Below are 23,174 nucleotides of genomic sequence, written 5' to 3'. Positions count from 1 at the left end.
AAAAATCGGGGGTGGCTTACTTAATGGGGATGTCCTAAAATTGGGGAAACACGGTAGAAGGCGTCCGTATGTCAGATGTGCTTAACTTAGGACTACCTGTAAAGTAGTAAATTGTCTATGCCAACCCCTAAATAATAGGATGGAGAAAATAAGAAAAGGAAAAAAGTAGGGTTTTTTATGGCAAATAAAACCTTTATATCTCAACATTGGTAGACACAATATATAGCACCAATGCCAAAATATACATTTCATTTGTTGTCCTAATCACTCATTGCTTTATGAAATTTAAAAGGACTTAGTTCTAAATATAGATCTCCTAGTGACGGATCACATACGTATTGGTTCGAAGTAACTGGAAACAGGTAAGAAGGTAATGCACAAATTCAAATAATAGATTGATCTCAAGTCAAGTCTACTTACTTAAGGTATGCTTAAGGTATAAGTCTCATACTTAAGGTATGCTACATATTAGACAGGTTGAGCAATATGAAAGAGATAATATAGATATAATATTATTATTTTATCAATATTATTATATTATCTATATATCTAAATTATAATATAGATAATATAGATATAGATATAAACATCAGTAACAAATGGAAGACTAAATGTTTACAATCATTAATATCATTAAATATATATTTAATAGCCAGTCACCAAAGTAAATCATATTAACTTAGAATATTAACTAAAATTGTGATGTTTACAAGATGATGGTAAGAAGACAAAAACTGGATGAAGTAAACAGTATATGTGTGTATATATATGATGAAAGAGCAAAGGTAATTTTATGGGTTGACCCAATACATGTGTAATGAATTAAATTGACTAAAAAGTTAGTAGTAATAAATAAATATGTCTGAATATAATCAGAGCCTATTCTATATTCTATAGGTTACTTCAGAGTATGTATGGGTATTAAAATAAATTAATAAATGTTGGTACATACCAGGCGTAAGAATATTATGGACCTTAGGTAAGAATAAACATCAAATGGTACAAGGAGTGAAGTCTAAGTATAAAAGAATAAAGGGGTATACAGTTGTATGATTTAAAGTAATCACACATAAAGTGTCTTATAACTAAAAGGAGAGCAAAGCTTACCAGGTAGATGAAGAAATTCTGACTAGCAAAGCAGAGTCTTGCTAGGACCCTGGAATGTATTGTCTGCAGCAGCCTGGAGTGCAAATGAGAGAAGAGACATTAAGTCTGCCTCAAATAGGCTGGTCTTGGCATCCCATTGTGTCGTAGTAATGCGCATGTGCCATGCGCCATAGAGGGACAGCCCTGATCGGCTGAACAGCGCCACCTAGGCGAGAGGACCCCGATGTATTCCAGGATTGTAGCTGTGAACTGAAATCCACAGAGTAAGAGTGAGAAACAATGTAAGAGATTATAGATGATGGGCATTCAGAAAATTAGTGTGTAGATGATAATATGATGGTTAAATTTGTTATGTGTATACAAGCTGTATTACTAGCAGTATGGAAAATAACATGATGATTGTAATATTCTGTGTGTGCTAACAGTATTACTAGCATTATGAATGATAGTATGATAATTGTACTATTCTATTTGTGATGGCAGTATTAAGAGAGATGTATTATTAAATGTGTACTGTAAGTGTCTTGTGTAGGCATTCTTAATTAATGAAAATACCACAGAATAATAATAGAATTGTGTGGGTAATATTCGCACAGTGGTAATAACCACATGATGACATCATAAAAATAAAAAGGTACATAGGATGCAATTCATCAAATATATAAGGTGTTAAAAATTTAAATATGTAGTTAAAGTAATATATTTTATAGAAAATAAAATACAATAATGACATATGGGATTCTACTCAATGGAATGTATGCAATTTTCAAACATAAAAGGCCCACTTTTCGGGTAACAATGTCCAGACCTGCTTATTATTTTTTGCCAGGCCTAGTTTTTGAGATCTGGACAGGGGGCATTAAGTTTCTCTACCAATAAGTGAACAAGCATGGAGAAGTCTGGATTGTGCTGCAGGAACCAGAGTTTGGTAAAAGTTATCTGTTAAAACAAAGACACTTTGCAAGAGTGGGCAGGAATGAGCCTTGATAAGGTACACAGGTCAGATGTTTTATTTCTTGTACCTTGTTACCTTGCATGAACCAACTACTGTTAGCTTTTACACGTTTACAAAGGCTATGTACCTAAGGATTATAAAGAAAATACTGTCTGCCAATTCTGTTGAATTAGCTTTTGAAACCCTTGGAAATGTCACATACTTGTTAATTTTTAATTACATGTAAGAACAAGTTTTTGTATTTTCAGACTATATATATTTATCTTTTAAAAAAAAAAAAAAAAATAACTTAATACTCTCAAAACAGGCATCCTCTCACTACAGGTATTTTAAATTAATTGAATTAATCATAGGCTTAAAAGTCTCAAGTGATCTTGTTTAACTTCCCTGGGTTTAATTAAAACATCTGTGCACTATTAATTTATCGATTTCTTCAACTCATATGTCATGTTTTAACACACCTCAGCATGCACTGCATCATTTTTAACCCAATTTCCACTTAACTGAAGCAATTAAAATCACCCCGGATTAATTAAAGCATCTATACTTTAGTGCTTAAGTCAGCGTGTGTGGTTTTCCCCTCATGGTTTCTGAATGTCAGGGATTTGACACACCTGATGAGTTTTTTGTCCTTTTGAAATTCTTGGATGAATCTCTTACTTGTATCTGGATCAGCAGTTCTTGAAATGTTTTTTTTTCTTTTTTGTGAGTATGTATAGGTAGTTTGTGCAATATACTTTCTGGCCACAGAATATCAAGTCTGATTTGTCATACAACAGCATTTACCAATACCCATGTAGTATGATGGCCAGTTTAATATTACATAAATGCAGTTATGTAATATGCAGTAATGGTATTATAAAACCAAATCTGACTCAGGAGCCCCATTCCACAAACTTTTCATCTTCCCCTGACAATCTTGACAACCTTATTCTTAAACCAAACCTGATCTTGCTGAAATTTAAAAAGTAATGCAGATATCATATGGTCTCTGCAAATGTTTTCAAACCTATACTTTGTTCTTAGGCCTAAACTGAGGTTTATCATACCCCTACCGGAACTAAACTGTACTCAAGCCTTTCAGCTAAGGCAAAATTTTACTGGTGGTATGACAGTGGAATGACAGATATTGGAGCTTCAGTGAAGGAAAGAGCTTAATCTTTCCTTAGATAAACATTGAGATCTATTTGTGCAGCCTGGGTGTTGGATCCAGAGAATCCAAGATATTGAACAAAAGACTTACCACAGGTATTTGCAGGCACCTCAGGATGCCTGTATTTCAGGAGAATGATTCACAATATTATTACACAGTATTTATATAGCACCATCGTAATACACAGTGCTGTACAAACTCGAGAGTCATGTCACTAACTGTCCCACAAAAGGAGCTCACAATCCAATGTCCCTATCATAGTCATACGTCATTAATGTAGTCTAAGGTCTATTTTTGAGGGGAAGCCAATTAACCTAACTGCATGTTTTTGGGACATACCTGGACGCAGACACACGAGAACGTGCAAACTCCATGCAGATCGTGTCCTGGCCGAGATTCAAACTTGGGACCTAGCGCTGCAAAGGCAAGAGTGTTCCCTCTGAGCCACCATGCTGCCCTACACATTGGGTCACATTCGGTCTATAATGTGTTTTTTATTGTTGTAATCTTAGTTTAGACTATAGGTATGTTGTTTACTGTATACAACACAGTAAAATGTATAACTGGATAGGATGAAGTGATTGCTTTAAATTACATGTTCAAAGTTCTTAACAATAGGCTTAGTAAAAAAAGGTCCATTTTTTTAAAAATTTGTGAATCAGAAACAGTTGAAATAATAAATTGAAACAATTTCAAACAATTGAAATATTAGAAAAATAGGAAAAATGTAAGGTGTCCTAAAACTCAAAATTGTAGTATTTTTTCAATAATTGTATAATTATCAGTAAAGTCACACCAATAAAGCTACCTTTTTTTGTTTGTTGAATGTTGAAGTTGTGAATATTTTAAGTAACCTGGTCTGATAACCTGAAACCTGTATATATTCCCTTTCTCAAAAAAACAAAAATGCAAAAAAATTAATACATGTTTGGATTGTTAGTAAATAATTTTTCTGTATCTGTTTTCTGTTTGGGAGCTACAGTGAGTAGGGGGTGCAGGGTGCAAATTGTAACATATGGACATAAATACAATTTGACAAAAACAACAGCCTATTGCAGCAGCAGCCTGAGCAAACCATAGATGTTTGTAATTTTTGGGGATTTAGAGTATTAAAAATCTGATTTTAAGTTTTGTATTGTGCATTATATGTATTTTTTCTGGGTATTGTTTTGCGCCACTTCTTATAGATTATTTTTTTCATTTTTTCGTTTTTTATTTTTTCCTGGGTTGCTTTTAAATTTTTATATTTCTTTGCAAGAACCACTGTGTTTTAGCCAGAACTGTAACAATGAGGATTAATGAGGGCAATATGTCGAAAAGTGGGTTTGTTAATGGGTTTGGCTCCAACTGCAGCAAAAACTGAGCTGCAAATCTCTTAGAACCATTAACTAACTGCAATTGCTGACAATAGAGATGAGAAAAATGATTCTATACCTGCTACTTATCGCTGCTACAAAATCACCTTTGTGACATTGACCTAATTCTGGTCTTGACAGTGTTTCTCTTTTACACCATCTGAAAGTAGTATTGTGTCAACACATAGGCCCTGATTTATATCCAAGGCTGGAGAGGGTTCACTTTCATCAGTGAAGCTGGGTGATCCAGCAAACCTGCAATGGATTTCTTAAATAATATTTCCTAGCAAATGTTTTGAATCCTGAACCAGATCTATTCCAGGTTTGCTTGATCACCCAGCTTCATTGATGAAAGTGTATAACTTCCAGCCTTGGAGAACTTTCACAAATCAGGCCCATTGCTGAAAATCTGCTTCTCTTCTACACTCTTTTCACAGGTGTAGGAAATCTATGTTTCCAGGTCTGAAAATGTCAGTGTGATCCATTTAGGAAAGAAATATAGAATTATACAGGGGAACTATCACCAGAATTTTTACTTTACATAGGAGGGTAGACAACCCTTTTATGTAAGGTAAAAATATTTCATTTATTTTCTAGTTTTTCTTAACCATTTACTTTAAACAAAAAGACAGAATGAGAGCGCAGAGCATCCTGGGATACATATGTCACACATGCCAGAAGGCTTTTGGCTGCTCCTTCTGAGCATGCCCGATCTTAGCAGAAGGGGTTTTTATTCCAATGGGAAAAAAATGCAGATCTCACGCATGCACAGTGAGGTCGATACTCTTTTTTCCCAATATACCAAAGAAGATGGAGGAAGATGGTGACGAAGATGGTGATGAAGGTGGATTCCAGGGCAGTGCAGGACCCCAAATGAGAACAGCGCAGGAGACTTCGGGAGCTCTGCAGAAGGAAAGGTGAGTGTAAGATTTGTTTTTGGTTTAGTTGCGCTTTAAATATTTTGAGAACAGACAGCGCTTTTAACTAAAAAAAATTATGTTTTATGTAAACTTAACAAATCCAATTATATATTTTTCTTTATTTCTGGCATAAATGAGTAATAAACATTATAATATGAATTACAAAGAATCATTATATTATGGGCATATAGGAATATAGGAAGTATATATAGAAGTATAATCTTCTATTACCTGTCGGTTCTTCAGCTTCTGTTAATTCCTTTGTCCACTCATGTTTACCATTCACAAAGCCATATCTTTTAAAATACACATGAGTACCACTGCTAAACTCTAAGTATTGGATTTTATATTAAGCACATTTAATATATATTAAAAAGGTCAAAAATAATGAATTAAATCAATAGGTAGCCTTATCTAAATCCACAAGTGATTGATTTTCTATGACAAATGTTAAGTGATAATTATTTATTAAAAGCTATGTATGTCTTGTATTTCAGCGGCATGTCCAGTTTTGTGCAGTGGTAATGGACAGTATTCTAAAGGTACCTGCATATGCTACAGTGGCTGGAAAGGAGCTGAATGTGATGTGCCAAGCAGCCAGTGCATAGATCCTACATGTAGCGGCCATGGCTCTTGCATTGAAGGAAACTGTGTGTGCTCTGCCGGCTTCAAGGGAGACAACTGTGAAGAAGGTACAAAAACTATTTCTAAAGATGCTTTTGTCTTATTGGGTGCTTTAACCAATAGTTTCAGTCAGTAGTAAAGTGTAAATATTTGGTGTCAAACAGTAAGGATATATGGTTATCTTGATTTTAGCCATTAAAATATATGCTTTGAAAGTTTATTTATGTTTAATTACATGAACATTTATACACATTGGCAAACTCTGATTTAGCAAGGAATATTGAAGTATTATTATTTAAAAGAAATTTTTTAACCACTATGGTAACAATAAAATCTAATAGAACTTTCAGCATATAGATACAAAAATCTGCCTCAATGTAAACATAATGTGCCCTATCTGGTAGTGCCTGCAAATACATGTTTTCATCTTTAAATTCATCCCCTGTGTTCCTGAGGTCCCTTCATGAATCCTAGACCTAGAATATATATAAGACCCTGGCTTATGTCTGATATTGAGCCCATGGATTCCTATGTTCTTATGTTCCTATGCTTTTGGTAATAAAATATTATAAAATGTATAAAATAATAACAATTCATATTTTGCAAATATAAAAAAAAAAATTCAATATTTTGCAATAATGCTTAGTCCAACATTACTAAATATTGTAAAAAAAACTAACTAAACATAGTTATCCAGCAATTTTCCCTTAAAAAATAATAATAATAGAAAAAAAAACATGAGCAGTTTAGGAGCTTGAATAGAATAGCAATGTAAATTGAATTATTATGATGGCTCAGTCGATCTCAGTGAAGCCCAAATCACTCCTTCCTGATCTCTCATTCTGCAGATGAGGTATCATGCCTGAGACCATTATTGGATAGAATGAGAGAGGCTGGCTTCACTTTGCAGGGGTTTTCTTTTTTTTAAATTTAATTGATTGCCTGCTCTCTGTATTCCTAATAGGCTTTTTAAGATATTTGTATTGACTGGTTTCCCATGGAGGACTAACTGCTCTCCCTCTGGCATCTACATCTATTATAAGTCCAATTCTTCGCCCTAAAAAAAACAGCATTGAAGGCCCCCAGAAACTGTTTTGGGACCAAAGTGGTTCCAGTGGTTATAGGAGCCTGAACTTTTATGAGATACTGCAGATCATGTGTCTTGGCCTCTTGCTCTTGATGATTCTACTCTACCATAATACTTTACTAGAATCATATATGCAGTCAGTTGGAACCAGCCTCTTGATTCTATGCCTAGACATACATACTTATGTGTTTACTCCCTCATCTGTTTCCTGCAATGATTTACTGTCACTTTTGAATGTTCTTTGCTTTGCATTGCCTCTTAGATAATCTGATAATCTGATTGTTTTGCTTCAATATTAAAGAAGTGTCAGCATTGTCAGCATTTTTTTGCAATGCTGCTTAAGTGGCCTTTAAAGGGGTGAGAACATTTGTAAGCTGCTGGAACACCTGGCACATCCACGCTTTTTTGGAAACTCCCTTTCAACTGCATTGATGGATAGCCTCTTTTGGAACTTTTGTTTGAGAAATTTTTAGGGGCACTTTTATGTAACAATGTGTGGTTAGAGTATCTTACTGTTATCCTTCATATTTATTTCCCCAACTATTGCCCCCTGCCTTACCTCCATTTTATTGGTTTATGTCAGGCCCCTTTGTCACTAAAAAACTTACGAAACATTGAAAAACAATGTCTATCATGTGATCAAGCACATTTTTACTATAAGTCTCAAAAATCAATATTGTAAGTCTTTGATTAAAAAAAAAAAAAAATAATTAAATTGTGAGGAAATTTGAGAAGGATCCACTGTGCAATGAATATCTACTATCCCAATATTTCACATGCTAGAAAACTAATTTAACAGAAAACAAAGGTCTAAGCAATAAATGGCTAAAAGGTTTGGAGAGGAAAAGGTTAGTGGGCTTATATTTTTACAAGAAGCTAAGAGTCTTAAAATGAATACTTAAAAATGGAATCGCACTTTATTTTTAGCAACAATGCGACCATCCTTAAAAAATGTATCTTATATTTTTATGTTACTGTATATCATAATAAATACCTTTTTATGAAGGATGCCATAATTCATGAAAGCCAGTAAAAATGCCGCTGGTTCTGGGCTTAACAATTTCATGACATTTTAAAACCACTTTAATCACAAACATGCATCCTACAAAATTAAATATTTAAATTCATAATTTTTCCTTCACATCCATTTGTAAAAATAAGCAAGAACTACAGTTTTCAATGTTACTATAAAATGCAGTTTGGAATATTGATTGCTCTTCCAAAAATAATGAAACCATGTCATTCATATGCCCTTATCAAAGCACGGAATGCAATTGAGAACTCTGAGTCAGCAGTATTTTTTATTCAAGTTAAGCTTTTTAGTTGGGATATTCATCATAGCTTTGTCGTCCAAACAATTCACCTGAAATAGAAGTGGCATGGAAATCAATAGGATCCATATTTTCTGCCGCATAAACACTGTTGCTCTATTAACAAACTTGCAAAGGAAAATGAAATGGAACATTTGTCAGATTTTACACTTTGTTGTGGTGAGGACATAAGTGAAATTGACAAATTAGGTTAACTTAGTGCTGGTGTATTTGCCCGTCTCTTGGCCAAGTAATTTTTCAATGACATTTAACTTTATAAATGCAATTCATAGTTTATTAGGAGCCTACAATGCATACTGCACAGGAACCTACTTGACACCTAATCGCTTTTTTTTTCTTTTTCTTTTTTTTCACTCTGCCAGTGGCATACATGTTACACTGCCTTTAGTACCTGTTTAGAAATCATATAAACAATGAGCTTAAGTGGTTGAGTTTTGGGTCAAAGCTGTCTGCTTTCTGACTATAATAGGACTTACTAGTGCTCCATTTTTCTCATTGTCCACACTTCTTAAACATATTTATTTTCTTACTTTAGACTTTATTGATAGAAGCATAAAAATTGAAGAAAACCACGTGACAAAGTTGTTCAGTTTTAATAGTTGCCTTTAATTTAATAGTTGTTTAATAGGTCATTTCAAGCTCTTTGTCCTTAACCCACAGATCTCTAGTCTCTGAGTTCTCCGGATCTAATGGAACTTTTTTTTTTTTTTTTTTTTTATTGAAAAGCAGAGGGGATTTTGAAGTACCACCAAGTAAGGAAGATTGGTACAGTAGGACATTTCCTTAGTTTTCTAAAGTGTTTTACTCAAGGACAAGAAAAAAACAACATGTACCTAAATAAAACCAGGATATACTTCGATTCTTAAACATGTAGACCTTAGGTCTGTGGCCAGCTGGTTGGTATTTTATCCCATGCTCTGGTAAAAAAATAAAAGATTCTTAAAGTTTTAAGAGAGGTGTCCTGTCAACCCCTTTAGGCTTAGTCTACACAGACTGCTTCCCCAGCATTTAACCTGAGGCTTTTAAAGCCCATGTTTGAAGTCCCCATGCATTACAACGGGCTAATACACCAGGACGTTTCCTTCAGGCACACTTATGAGCTTCATCTTAAACGTTGCTTGCAACGTTTAAAAAATTAAAAAGCAGAATAAACGTGGGAAAATGCTCCCATTGAACTCAATGTAGGCTTTTTCAAACGTTTTTAAGCTTTTTATGAAAGTTTCTATTGAAAACAATTGGGGCATTTATAAACCTTTTGAACAGGACTTTGGAATCTGGAAACCCCCTTTAATAAGGAGACTCCCAGATCTCTACCACCCCACCCTGGGGAATGAGTACAGGGATACATAAAACCCCTTACTCATTCCCTGAAAGGGTTAAAATATGGTTAAAAAATAGGACAAGGCTTAATGTTAAAGTATTTTATTAAATGAGTGTTTGTGTAACTAAACTTTTTTTTTACAGGTTGGCCCAATTATAGGATAATTCCCAGGGCTGCAATTATGACATGAGAGCAGCCATGGGACTCCTCCTGACAGTGAGGGATCCCCGGGTACTAGGGGTTAAATGAGGACAAGGCTTTCCATTCACCTCTAGTGCTCTGTGATTGGCTGAGGTTTTCCGTTTCTCAGCCATTCAGCACCAGACTTGAATGGGGAGACTTGTCCCCATTCATCTCTACTGCTCTGTGATTGGCTGAGAAATAGGAAACTCTGATGACAGCTCAAGCATCATCAGGATTTCACTTTCCTTAGCCAATCAGAGAGCAGAGCAATCAGTGGAGCTTTACTATGCTGACAGCTCCGCCCTCCTGATTGCTCCCGCAGCCCTGGAGGAGCTGTTGTATGTGTTACAAATAAAGAACACATGTCACAGGTCCTCTAGCGAGCATGGGAAATGCCAGCACATACATGGGAAAATGCATGGTAAGCGATCAGGCAAGTTATACAAATCTAAAAATGGAGCTTTTGTTCCACTTTAGAACAACAAAAATTGTTACAGTATGCAGGATTGTGCGGCTACTACTTTTATAATCTTACATTTGTAGAAAATACTAATAAGATTCTAAATATTTTGTTACCATTTTACGAGTATGTCAGTAATGGTAACAATGGCTAAGTCACTGTGTAATACAGGCATTGAAACATTTTCGGAACTGCAGGTCTAGGATTAGTGCACAACTGTTGAAATAAACAAAACCGTTTTATATGTTTTTGTGTGTCTAATATTATAGTTGACTGCATTGACCCAACATGTTCCAACCATGGAGTCTGTGTGAACAAGGAATGTCTCTGCAGTCCTGGATGGGGAGGCCAGAATTGTGAACTTCCAAGAACTCAGTGTCCAGATCAGTGCAGTGGACATGGCACTTACCTCACTGACACGGGTCTGTGTAGCTGTGACCCTAACTGGATGGGTCCTGATTGCTCTGTTGGTAAGAAAAGTACTTTTAACTTTCACTTTTTTTATATATGTTCAGCTTGTCCCATGAATTTATACATCATAAAATGGGAGCCATTGATATTAGCAAAGTATGCTATAGGACAGCCTCAACAAACAATGCAAAAAATGATGTGCTTTTCCGCATAAAATGGCTTCCTTCATTATGAAGTAATCAATACATTTTGCCAAACAGGTAAGTCATTAAAAAAGTTCAGATACTAATAAATGGGTTCATGGATTTGATAAATGGGTTTCTTTTGATTTAAATGGCAACTTGAACATTTATTTACTAGTGATGTTAGGAGGAAATGTCTGATAGAGCATGAAGTGCGTGGCAAGCAAAGCTTGGCTTTATGTACCACTACCTAAGTTAAAATTGCTGATACTCTACTGATGGCTGTTGTTAACAGCTGCAATACCGATCTCATGTTCTATTAAGATACAACACGTATACATTGTGTATACATTATTTTTCTTAATATTTAACCCAATATCTTTTTATGTGAAGATGAGTGTATTTTATATTTACTGCAGTAAAAAAAATGGAAATATGTAACTTTAAGATGGACTGTCAAAGGAGACCTTTGGCATTTTTTGCATAATTTTGAGCATAACCTAAAAGATATTTTTTATATAAAGATTTATTTTATATAAGATTTATTAAAGCTTTCCAAGGCTGGGGAGGATACACTTTCATCAGTGACGCTGGGTGATCCAGCAAACCTGGAATGGATCTAGTCCAGGATTCAAAATATTTTCTAACAAAAAGCAAATTACTTTGACAAAATCCATTTCAGGTTTGCTGAAATATTCAGTTTGAGCAAAAAAAGGTCTGTGTCAGCAAACTTCTAGATGTCACAAATGTTTCAACGGTAATACGTTAGCTGCTAGAAGCAGGTCAAATGCATTTCAGATGGAGGTCAGTGTCAAGTCAAATGCACCTGCTGTTGAACTACGAATAATCTAGTATTGCATGTTAATATCAAGCTGCTTGTTCTCTTGTATTGTGTTTTTAAATCCTGTACTGTAAACTGGAATCTCAAACAGTGTTATCAGCTCACACAGCTATCCTTTGTAAGCTACAAAACACCCCCCTTCAGTTTAATTGAGATGAAGAGAAGGTGAGATGGCTACAGTTCAAATCAGGCTAGCAGAGTAGGTTGAAAACACTGCCTCCACAGAGGTAAAGTGCAGCTAGTGAGCTTCATCACTCACATCACATCACAAAAAAATGTGTGTCACTAGTGGGACCCACCATGTGAAAAAAAGAAAACAAGGCTACATTTTTTTTTACCTGTTATAAGATTTTTCTTTCTGGGCTTATGCTTTCCATTCTATCGGCAGCCTGACATAAATAAATAATCTAACCTTTCAAACGGCAAACCATATAGAGAGGTATTACATGTTGTGCAGATGGGTGCTTATTTTACAAGCTTGCTTGACAGGATAAACTGATTTAATCACAGTTAAACAAACCAGTTGAAGGATGATTACAGCAGAATTACAAGATGCTCTGGTATATAAAAGTAAATATTTTTCTAATACATGCAATTTTCCTTTTCACTTGCATCGACTGTTGTTGGTGACACTTCTGTTCTAGCTGTCTGTGAAGGACTATAATGTTTTTGTCTACAACCTTGCAAAAAATGGCATCTTTCATTAAAGCCTGTCTTTGGATGTGCAATTACACATTCAAGGTACACAAATTATACCTACTTACTGCTTAGTGAAAACATGCATTTTTCTGAAATATAAATATATTTTATATATATATATATATATATATATATATATATATATATATACTGTATATATATACACACACACCAGACACATTTGTCCTTTGTTATCTGATTTATATTTTTCCCTAACTTTATTTGCTCTTTGTTGCAGAGGTATGCTCAGTGGACTGCGGCACTCATGGTGTTTGTGTTGGTGGAGCATGTCGCTGCGAGGAAGGGTGGACTGGGGTGGCATGTGACCAACGTGTTTGTCACCCTCGCTGTACTGAACATGGAACATGCAAAGATGGAAAATGTGAATGCAGAGAGGGCTGGAATGGGGAGCACTGCACCATTGGTAGGCAAACGACGGGCACCGAAAGAGGCACATATTGCTTTATTCTCATACAACATATCACTGTTTCTTTGTGTTCCATCAAGGGAGCCACTATATCCTGACTGCAAAAATAAGAATATGGTAATGAGTTTGGCCAAAGGCATACTGTGTAGTTTGTCTACCAAATGATAACTATTATACATTGCAATAACCTTTTGCGGTTCTGTAGTTCAGCTACATGCAATGAATTTGAGTTACTGCAGCTGTGGCACACCTTTATGGAGCATTGCTTTGACAATGCTCATTTACTGAAATGATTTACTTTACTCAAAATCCAACCAGCATGTGAATTACAATTTTTTTATTATATTGGTCAAAGGAACAAAGAAGTTCCAGATATTTATCCAAATATTCCAGAACATTATTTTTCAAATATAAACATGTACTATTTTTATTACAATAAAACTAGAATGTAAACATTATAGCAAAAGTCTATTATGCTGTTGATTGTTTTAGTTACATGAGGGAAACAGGTACACTTCCCTAACAGGAAACAGGAAGGATTTAATGCATTTACAGTACATAGACACAGTTCTTTAGATATCCTTCCAATCCATATCATTATCAGGAATCACTGCATGATTAAGTCAGTTCATAATGAACAAGGAGGAATCCAATGTTGAGAAAGAAAATTCAGGCAAACATTTTCTTTCCAACATTTAGCCATATCATATATCATACATATTGCTCCTGACAATATATATCATGCCTGAAATTATAAATTTAAATGCACTTTGAACTGTTGGACAAATCCAATGTAAAATGTAGTAGGATCTCAAATCATCATGATGTATCAGCATTTGTTTAAAATCAGAAAAGCCAATTTATTTTAACTGACCACAAGGGTTAGAGGTATGAAAGGGGCTCCCAACAATTCTGATAAATATGAAAACCACTTTAACCATGTTTGTGAACAAATAATGTTATTCGGACTTCAGTCGAAGTGGTTTGTTTATAAATATAGTCAAAATGATTTCATTTTTAGCAGAAGTTGGAAGCCCCTTTTTAGCTGTATCCAGCAGAAATCGTATAGCCCTAACTTTTGTAACCAGTTGACCTCTTTTAAAGTTTAAAATTAAATGGCTTTTATAACTTTAGATATTTTTAGCAAAATCCAGTGTGCCATCATAGCACTGTGGGTAACATAATGTAGCCCTTATCTGAGCACTACTCGTTAAATTTGTTTTTAATATCATCTGATTTGTTTCATGATTTTAAGTAAGCTGGGGAATTACAGGTTCAAGAAATAATTTTAGAAACAAAAAGCAAACACTACATTTCTATGTTCCAGATTTATTTAAATATTCCTTTACTGCAATGCATAGAAATATAGATTTTGTTTGCTTGAACAACCAAATGTGACTAAAAAAGGTCAGATACTGTCCCCAGTGGATTGGAAAGCAGATTGTTTCTCCTAGCAGATCAAGTTTTCTAGAATATACCAGTCTCTCCCAACATACTTACTTTTTTCAGCAACAGCAGTGTTACAAATTTAAATTAAAAAAGTACTTTAGTAAGAATTGAATCATTTAGTACATATCCTTATGTATCTATTCATAGTTCAGACGTTATCAACACTCATATTTAAAGATATATATACATGAAGAGTGGAATAATAACGTTGCTTACACATAACTTTCTTTGCTCATTTACATGATTACATCCAGAATCTTTTGTGCTGGCTTCATACTGTATGAATCACTTGTCTGGAACAAACAGTACTGCCCATGTGAGCAACCTCCAGAGACCTATATGTTTCTTTTTATAAAGTTAACATTGAACAATTTTGTTAATTTAGCATAAATGCATTATTTCATATATCATTAAGAAGCAAGGACTAATTTTTATTATGAATTAGTAATCCTTTTTTCTATTGTTTTTGCCAGTTTTCCTGTGAAATTACTAAATCTAGCATGTGCTTACAAAGGTCATTTTAAAATTGCCAACTAAGAATTTAAAGGAAATAGAAGCCCATCATATTCAACCACTATGGGTGTGTGGACTGGGATTCGCATAGCAGGCGGCCTATATGTTCACAGTTCCCTAAATTAGAGGGATACATATGAGTGGGGTATAGTGTATGTCAGGGGTCAGCAAACGTTTTTGGCTACTAGGTCATTTTAGGAGGTCAAGAAGGCATACTAGGCAAGACTCTCTCTCGAGTCTATCGCTGATGGCTCCGCCCGCGCCAGGAATGCCCCTGAAAGGAAAACCCCCTCCTCAGCAATGTATACGGAGAAGAGGGAATGTCCCCTTACCCCGGGGGTAGAAGTATTAACACTGGCCGCAGTAAATAGGGAAGGGAGGCATACCAAGGAGGCTCAAGAGCCACATGCAGCTCCTGAGCCGCGGGTCGACCAGGGGGGCATTAGGCTGGAAAGAACTACTGGCTAGGCCGTATCTGGCCTAAAGGCTGGAGTTTGCCTACCCCTGCTGTATGTCTTCTATGTCAAGCTGGTATTTTCACGAGAGACAAATATGGATGGATGAATGTAGTAAATATTCACACAATGGGCCTGATTTATGAAAGCTCTCCTAGGCTTGAGAGAATACACTTTATTCAGTGAACCTGGGTGATCCAACAAACCTGAATTAGATTTCCTAAAAGTAATTTGCTATTTGTTAGCAAATGTTTTTAATCCTGGACCAGATCCATTCTGGGTTTGCTGGATCACCCAGGTTCACTGATCAGGCCCAATATTTCAGTGAAGATTCTCACTTCCTGTAGTGGTAATGAACACAGCTTGGCAAGGCGTTAAGTCATATGAGGAACCAGAAAAAAGTGGACATTTTGTAATGCAGAGTTGTACTGATGCTGATTAAGAAAAAGTGTGACTTTTAGTAATATGTCTATTTTAAGCAGATCATTAAGGTGCAAATTATCTAAATTTCAGGTTAGGATGAGAAATATTTACCACCTTGAGCAAGGGCAAGAATCTCAGCATAACAAGCTTCATATACCTATACAAAATTATAACATTTTCTTTCACAAATATCAACAGACACAGCACATAAAGATCCCGTCTTCTAGTCAATAATTCTAATTTTTTCTTGACTCACAAAGCTACTTAATTAGCAAGAAAGGGTTCTTAAGCTAGCTCCAGCACTCTTTGAATTGATCTCTCATAGAGGTTCAGCTTTTATCAGGAACCTACTCAGTAATGTGTACCTAACAAATTGGCTGTTTTTCCATGTGTAAACCCTAAATTAAAGCTTCTTGTGTGAGAAAATACAAGGTGCTACATAATGTGCTATCCTTAAGAGTAAACCTTTCCTAGGAAGGTTTTCCTTCCCTAAACCGGGAAATGTTTAGGTGATTGTCAGATTCACTGATTCATAAATAGACCTAAAAATGAGCTTATTTATTGTTAAGTAAAAATACTGCATAAATATCACACGCTATGCATTTAGGAATGTTAAATACATGATAAATTACATGTATGTAATTAGTTTAGTCTATCAAATAGTTTGAGATTCACACAGCACTGCTAGTTAGCCGATCCACGAGCCGCGATTCTGGTGGCCTCTTCTATACAGCTTGGTCACCTTCCTACTTTCCAAATGAGATTGGTCAGCAAATAATAATCTGGTCATGACAAACAAAAGTCTGATACCAGATCAAATTAAGGTACATGAATAGTTTGCATTGAAAAAATAAATTTATTGGGGCAAATTAATGTAATTCTGTAATCATCATTACATAAATAAATTGCTGTTAAATTCAGCTTAAATTTTCAGTGATGCTCTTGCCCTGGCGTGAAATTTGAAGCTGACTCTCGTTATCTTCATTCTTGAATTAATCTGCCTGGGATCTTTTTGCTTATTCCAAAAAAAAAAAAAAATAAAGTAATCAAATTATAAAGATAAAAAGCTTTCAAGTATTGAAATTATATCACAAAATATAATAAATTACAAACCTATGTTTTTTGTACATCGTTTATCTTTCAGAAATTTACTTCTGACAAAATATGTCTCATTATTTTATGCATTTCTACTAACTTTAGATTTTGTAACGTGAACAATGGAAAATGATCAAAGAAAGGCATAGAATAATCAACATTCTTTTGATCTAACAAGATACTAGGTTAATGGTGGGATTTGCAAGTTGAAATATTAGCTGCATAAAGATAACAGAAGAGATTTAATGTCTGACAGGAACAGTTGCTATATCAACATAAAGTAGCTGTTTCACCCTAAGGACACACACAAACACACACACACACACACACACACGTATTTAGATAGTGTTTGTGTTACAATTTATTAGAAATCTAAATAAGGTTTTCAATGCAATGTGTTCCTCAAGGCAGAACAAATGTAGTCAAAAAAATTCAAAAAAATACTATTGCACATAGTGATACCAAATATTGTAAGCATATGAACAGTGTTCTGGGGATTCTGACCAATATAATACCCATCAAATGATTGCGTAAGCAGTTGCAAAATCTCACTAAGATGCCCTTTGTATCACTTTTTTTCTGTTTGCAGTCCTCCAGAGGGCCAGAAACAGCTTAAATAACAAAATGTTTGCAAACATTTATAAAAGCAGTAAAAAGTAGTTCTTTCAAGTCTATGGAGGCAGTTGAGGAGGCAAACTGCCATTGGAAACCTCATGTACAGTCTGAAAAGATGTGTGGCAACACTACTGCAAGTAAATGCCTGGGGAAAAAAGATTAAAAAAAAAACAATTTGTTCCAGTATTAACATTTTTAAAAGGACACCTAAATGTGGTTTAACTGTGCAGTACCACTTGAAAAAAGCTAGTGTGAACTAGCCTGCAGCATTAGAAGGAAAATACTAAAGTGTAACAACATCATGGTATGCTAAATCCACATACAGACATACAGTACTTTCTTACTAATTTGCCCTCTAAGTCTCCTAAAGTTAAAATAACTTTTATTTTGCCCTTTTCAATCTGTTTATTCTGCAAAGCACTGAGAACATTTTACTACTGGGATTTTATTTAATTCTGTTGTGCTGTCTTACTGGTTGGTACATAGGGTTTAGAGAATTCCAAATGTTCCGTTGAGAAACAAAGCCAGTCTTCTCAAGAACTGTTTGTTTAATGGCAAGTCTACCCTCTCCTGAATGTACTGCTAATTTCTTTTATCACGTATGAGTGCATGATAAAAAGCTCTGGGTTTACCCAGTAATGTAAAAATGGGAGCTTTCATTTTCAGAAACTGGAAGTTACTGCCATGGGTCATGTCATGTCAAAAAAGGGAAATCCTGATGATGCTTGAGCTGTCATCAGGGTTTCCTATTTCTCAGCCAATCACAGAGCACTAGAGATGAATAGGCATAAGTCTCCCCATTCATATTTAGTGCTGAATGGCTGAGAAATGTAAAACCTCAGTCAATCATGGAGCACTAGAGATGAATGGAGAGCCTTGTCCTCATTTAACCCCTAGTGCCCTGCGATCCCTTTACTGTCAGGAGGAGTCCCAGGGCTGTGCTCATGTCATGATTCCAGCCCTGGGAATCATCCTGTCATTGGGATAACCTGTAAAAAAAAAGTTTAGTTACACAAACACACACATTTAATAAAAGAATTTAACATTAAAGCCTCGTCCAATTTTTTTAGACATATTTTTACCCTTTCAGGGAATGAGTATGGGGTTTTATATACCCCTGTACTCATTCCTTGAAAGCGTTAAAAGTAAAACTTTTATATGCTTATGTAAAATCGCGGCAATTTGCGGTAAAACGCGTCATAGGCGTTTAAAAATTTTTTTTAGCGTTTTAAAGTAAAGCTTTAAAACACTTGTAAACACTTGCATAAAAACGCATATAAAAGTGGTAGGAACGTTTATATGGGTCTTTAAAACCGTTCATGTAGACCCAGCCTAAGAGTAGGCAAGGATAACCCCCATCAGGTTTTTGTTTATGGTCTGTGTCCCTTCTTGGAAGATTCACACTTCTATTTGGCCATTATTACTGGGGAAAAAATCCAACATTTTGTCACTAGAACACGAATAATGAATACATCTTCAGGTGATATGGAGACAGATTGTCTATTGTTGTTTCAGGACAAAAACTCCCTAAAAGAACATAGATTGCCTAACAAATACATTACATGGATTTTAAAGTGTACGTGTATGTACCTATGGCTAAAAATTATCCAATTATTTGTGAGCAATCCTATTTATTAACTTTTACTCAGTGTCAGTCTTTTTTGAGTCTTTAAGTGTCTTCAGATATAGTACAAAACCTAAAAAAAATTGTTAATTCTGTTGGCCCACTGAATAAGGAAAACAAATAATTTAGGAAAATTTTATGAATCTGTTACCACAAAACCAACTTGGACAAGTCAAAACGTAAACTAGTCTTGGCAGCAAAATAATTGAATGCATTATGGTGCAAAAAAATTTAAATTAAATATTGTAAATCAGTTTATAAATGGATAAAATATTAAAAATAATATTAATAATAATAATCTGAATCTATTTATGTTGTCTCTTCAAACAGAAAGCCATTTCATTATGAATTGCATCAAAACTGTATCTCAGTCCTTTGTTTCATAAAAATATTCTCATCTTTCATACTGGTGTAGGTGTAACAATATTGATAGCAAGTGGTAATTTAATGCTGAATTATTCTGCAGCAAGTGATTTTCACTTCCACTTGCCAATTTTTAGTGAGAAGAACAAGTGTCCTGTGGGATCTGAAAGGCTAGCTTTTCCCAAATGATCCCTTACAATGATATAGACCTAATTTCTCCACTCCACCATCAAGTCTAGCAGTTTGTGCTTGAAACGTGTCATACCAGGTTAAGTAGAACACAGAAAATATGGTGCTATAAAACATGTTTGTCTTGTCCCTTTAACTTCCAGTGAGGCTATACGATAAACTCAAAAGTGTCCTTTTTCACTTGCTGTATTTAGTCAAGAACTGGATGGAGGACAGCAACACAATGCTCAAACAGTGAGGTCACTTTCTTCTACTCCCCTAGGACATGAGAAATAGCCCTTAGTCTGTGCTAATGTTTACCTTGACTTCAAATGGGTTGTAATCATGTGCAACACCTTAGTGACACTGTGGTCTGAATATGCATGCTTGCATTATGATACAGTCTTAATTTTTTACATTATACATTTTTTTTACATTATAAATGTTAGGTTTTTTGTTTTCAGTTAAAGTGCACCTTGCACCTAAAATGCAACATCTGCTTTTTGTCCAGCAGAAAAAGACAGGTAATATATACCTACACTTTCTCTGGTTTTGTTAGTGCAGGGGGTAAAGTCATCCTCCTTCTGGCAAGATCTGAGGAATGTAGACTAACCCAAATGTCGCAAAGAAGATGCTTCCAGCACAGTTAGTGTCTTCCTGTAAGATTTGGAGTGGTCACCATCCCCTGATTTTGTTGACAGTGTTTACATCACTATTTGTACTACAGAAGCTGGAGAAAAGGTTAGCATTTTATTCCCCCACCTCAACCGCTTACAGGTGTGTTTTTTATTGTTTAAATGATTATGCTTCTTTTCAGCAAAAAGGTGGTAACTTAAAAAATAGACCAGGCACAGTTAAATAATCTGTTAAAAAGAAAAGGCAACCCAGAAAGAGGACATAATCAATGTTTTTGTGCTCTCTGTGCACTGAAGGCAGACCTAGGCTGATAGAGGAGGCTAGCAGGGTGGCTTACCTATAATTCTGAAAATATTACAGCATTCTGCCTAATAATTCCTCTCAAGGGCCCTCAGTCCTGGCTCTTGGGAAGTGTTATGTAAATAAAATACCTTGATGGTGCATTTCTAGGCAGCATGCATTTGCATGCAGCCTTCCCTGGAAAATGCTCACACATAAAGCCTCCATGTGAGGCACAGAAAAGGAAAGAAAAATGGGAACAGCTGACGCTGGATGTCTTCCAGCCAGGAAATCAGACTTGCTGCAGTTTTTTAAATGCACACTTTAAAAAGCTTACATTGTAAAGTGAAATCAGAGTAAGCAATACCTTTTTAATAGAGTGACAGGTATAACAAATAAAATATGAAAAGGTCCAAATTTTTTTTTTTTTTTTTGTTATGAATGTGCTTTGCAGGTTTAGGAGGGTTTGGTATTGTGTAAAGAGCCAGTCCATTGATTTATTTGTAGTGATGGATGTTTTTCTCTGGATTAGGAAAGGTTTGAGCAATACATGGATCTACATGGCCCAGCTAAATCAGAGGGTACATTGTGGCCCCCGTGCTTTTTCCAAGAGGAATAAGAATTCTCGATTTCCAGCCATGCAAAACATTTTAGCATAATTAAGTGTGTAGAAGGTATTAAGTAATGTGTGACACTGTAGAAATCATGCTAAGAGATCAGACTATTTTGAGAAGCAAATGTCAATTCTGAGCATTTTGTCTGCAATATTTTCTCTTAGCACTGGGAATGAATTCAAAACTGCTGTGATTCTGTTGTTCAAAGCTTTTATCCTTCTAAACAACTAAATATTTCAAAGCCAAAATAAATGTGTAACTGCTGTTGATTTTTTAAAGCCACTGTCATCTATTAACCCCATTCAGAGCCAGATGGCCTGGCTCCTTTACAAGTGTAGGGGGGTCAAGTTTAAAGTCCACTATAAGTCAGCAACATAAACTTCTGTGTTTTAAAACAGGAGCACACATACATTACAAACAAGAGACCTGCTTCAAAGACATAAGAATAAATCAATTGAAAACACATATAAATGCTGAAATGTATTTAAAAACTACAATAAACTAAGCTAGTTTTGTTAAGCATCACTTTTCCTTCTACACATTGGGAATCACATTGGTATATACTTGAGATATATATATATATATATATATATATAAATATATATATATATATATATATGCAGATTATTTTATTTTATAATAATTTGATACATACAATGTATGGCAATTTAAATGAATCCAACATTAAACTTAACCACTACATGGATAAATATATTTCAGGAATGTAACCTAAATTTTTGAGCTGGCATCATTTCTATGAGTTGTGGCAAAGCATACTACTTCAGCAATTAGCAAATCAGAGGCAACAGTGATTTGTGTGGTACCACTTACTTTTTGTTGTCTGCGATTCCGGTAAAAAAAGCGCTCTTCATATGAAATAAAAAACTATTAAATATGTAGCAGGTAACCCCCACATGATTTCCTGGTGTACAGCAAACAAGTTCAGTTACTTTCTGTACTGTAGAGTTTTTATTAAACATTGAGAGAGTGTAGGGGTACAGATTATCCAAAAAAAAAACACTAACCCATCACATATGATGGACAAAACAACCACGCCCCATAATCAAATATAGAAGTTTGCCATCTTAACAGGGGGCAGACTTTATAGTAGTGGCCAGGCTTTCAAGTAAAAATAGTGGTCTTTATATGATCTGCGCATCAATCACATGAGACAGGGAAGTCCTAAATCTTTAGGAATCACATTTCAACTCCAAATGAAACAGACTGGTTTGTCCTGCCATTTGGAATTGACTTTCGAAGACTTAATTTGTGTACATCTCCATCACTGGTGATTATGGCAAACTATGCTTATAGTATATGTTGCTAGAAATCTTTTTGACATCTCTTTAGATATTTTTCATCTTCTCTTGGTCGTTCCTTTTGAGTGCCACACTACTGATCAGGTGAGGCAGAAAAATGTACTGCTACACTAATTTCAATGGCAGGAGAAAATAATGAATTTATTTTTGAATGGCAGGACTACAGCAAATTTTCCAGAGTACTGGCAGAGACTCTACAAACAAACATTCCAGGTTATTAAATGGAAGAAGCCTGTAGGGACACAACTGGATTCAAACATGATACAAATCTTACCATCCCAACCATTTGATTGGGACAGTAAACATTAGATATGAGTCCATTATTAGGGTAGACAGCAGAAAGCATTCACATTACCACAATTTTTTTTTAAATGAAACAACTCAGATGCAGTTGAACTGCAGACTTTCAGCATAAATTCAGTGGGTTGAACAAAAAGATTGCATAAAAATGTGAGGAACTAAAGCCGTTTTTTTACACAATCACTTCATTTCAGGGGGCTCAAAAGTAATTGGACAAATTAAAAAGCTGAAAATAAAATGTTCATTTCCAACACTTGGTTGAAAA

At 35.1% G+C, this 23,174-nt stretch overlaps 1 protein-coding gene across 1 annotated transcript in view; it reads left to right on the top strand.

The window, feature by feature from the left end:
* TENM2 (teneurin transmembrane protein 2) overlaps positions 1–23,174 on the top strand; it is a 1,565,317-nt gene that overhangs the window by 1,415,791 nt on the left and 126,352 nt on the right. The window contains exons 13-15 of the mRNA XM_072398985.1: positions 5,988–6,182; positions 10,766–10,966; positions 12,868–13,053. Coding sequence (XP_072255086.1) covers positions 5,988–6,182; positions 10,766–10,966; positions 12,868–13,053 — 582 coding nt within the window. The remainder of the gene's footprint in view (positions 1–5,987; positions 6,183–10,765; positions 10,967–12,867; positions 13,054–23,174) is intronic.

This window comes from Pyxicephalus adspersus, chromosome 2, assembly GCF_032062135.1.
Source record: "Pyxicephalus adspersus chromosome 2, UCB_Pads_2.0, whole genome shotgun sequence".
NCBI lineage: Eukaryota > Metazoa > Chordata > Amphibia > Anura > Pyxicephalidae > Pyxicephalus > Pyxicephalus adspersus.
Note: the sequence above shows the minus strand (reverse complement) of the source record. Positions and strands in the feature narration are given on the sequence as shown.